General features: G+C 48.5%; 1 protein-coding gene across 1 annotated transcript; it reads right to left on the bottom strand.

The window, feature by feature from the left end:
• Positions 1-435: 435 nt before the first annotated feature.
• On the bottom strand, positions 436-910 carry LOC117065689 (ATP synthase subunit g, mitochondrial-like). The gene has a single exon (XM_033180812.1). The coding sequence runs from the start codon at positions 859-861 to the stop codon at positions 550-552; it is 312 nt and encodes a 103-aa protein (XP_033036703.1). The 5' UTR covers positions 862-910; the 3' UTR covers positions 436-549.
• Positions 911-1,475: the final 565 nt, after the last annotated feature.

Genomic DNA, 1,475 nt, shown 5'->3' on the forward strand with positions numbered 1-1,475 from the left:
CTTGCCTTGGCCTCCCAAAGTACTGGGATTACAGGTGTGAGCCACTGCGCCTGGCCGGCCTACCTTCCTGCCTGCCTGCCTGCCTGCCTGCCTGCCTTCCTTCCTTCCTTCCTTCCTTCCTTCCTTCCCTCCTTCCCTCCTTCCCTCCTTCTCTCCTCCTTCTTCTCCCTCTTCTTCCTCCAGTGAGCATGTACTCATGTTTTATAGTTTTATAATCTAATAAAAGAGGACAGATTTCCAAGCTTTTTCAATCCAGTCCACTGGCTTCCTGAGAAGTTAGGTTGAGCCGGGTCTCATGTTAGCTGTCCTTTCACTGAGCACCTATGATAAAACCAGGCACCCCACATACTATTTCCAATTCTCACAACCACCATGCATTATTTTTCCAATTTTAGAAATGCGCCCGTGTGGGTTCAGAATGGATAGGCAATTTTCTTTTTTTTTTTTTTTTTGACAAATCTTATTTTATTCAGATAGCAGTCTGATCACACATGGTCCAACAACACTCAGATAATAAATCAAATATAACCAGATGTTAAAGATTGGTCTTCAAACATCATAGCCAATGATGCCACGCTTGCCTATGATCTCTCCAACATAAAACCACATCAACACCTCAGTGGCCACCAAACCATTCAGCACAGCTTCCTTAACTGTGAGCTGTTTGAAGCTACCAGTCTGAGCACTATTGACTATTTTTTTCAGGCTCTGAATAGCTCTAGGGATCTCAGCAGGGGTGGGAGGAACCAGCTCAATCTTGGCGTAGTACCAAAATGTGGCCAATCGAGGCTTCGAGTAAGTCACAGCAGCGTTCACCAGAGCCGGAGTCTTCTCCACAAGGTTACGGACAAATTGGGCCATGGTGCTGGGATGCAAAGTCCGTCGGACGGAACCGGATAGGCAATTTTCTAAGTGTCACCCAACTGAGTGGTGGAACCAGCGTTTGAACCCAGGTGGACCCCACTCCAAAGCCCTGGTGCCCTTTCAGGTAAGACCTGGGCCGGCCTGAAGGAGCTGATGGTCTGGCCAGGGACAAGAACTCACACATGGACAGGAACTACTGGATGCAATGACTACATACAGGGACCTGGGTTCAAATCCCAGCTTCACTGCCAACCAGGTGTGAGGCTGTGTACTAGTGACAGCCTCTTATGTCTTAGCCGTTGAGCAAGCATCTATTGAGTACCTCCTAGGTGACAGGTACTGCTCATGCCAGGTCCCCACCACCTCAGGAGGGAAATCCCTGCCCCATGGAGTTCATGATAAAATACTTGAGCCAGATATGAAACAAGTAAGCAGATAAACACATGATGTAACCACAGAGGATAATAAAAGCTAAGAAAAAGAAACACTGCCAGGTGCAGTGGCCAGACATGTAGTCCCAGCTACTCAGGAGACTGAGGTGGGAGGATCACCTGAGCTCTGGAGGTTGAGGCTGCAGTGAGCTGTGATCACACCACTGCACTCCAGCCTGG

Source organism: Trachypithecus francoisi, unplaced genomic scaffold (genome assembly GCF_009764315.1).
Source record: "Trachypithecus francoisi isolate TF-2019V2 unplaced genomic scaffold, Tfra_2.0 Lachesis_group2, whole genome shotgun sequence".
In the NCBI taxonomy this organism is placed as follows: Eukaryota; Metazoa; Chordata; class Mammalia; order Primates; family Cercopithecidae; genus Trachypithecus; species Trachypithecus francoisi.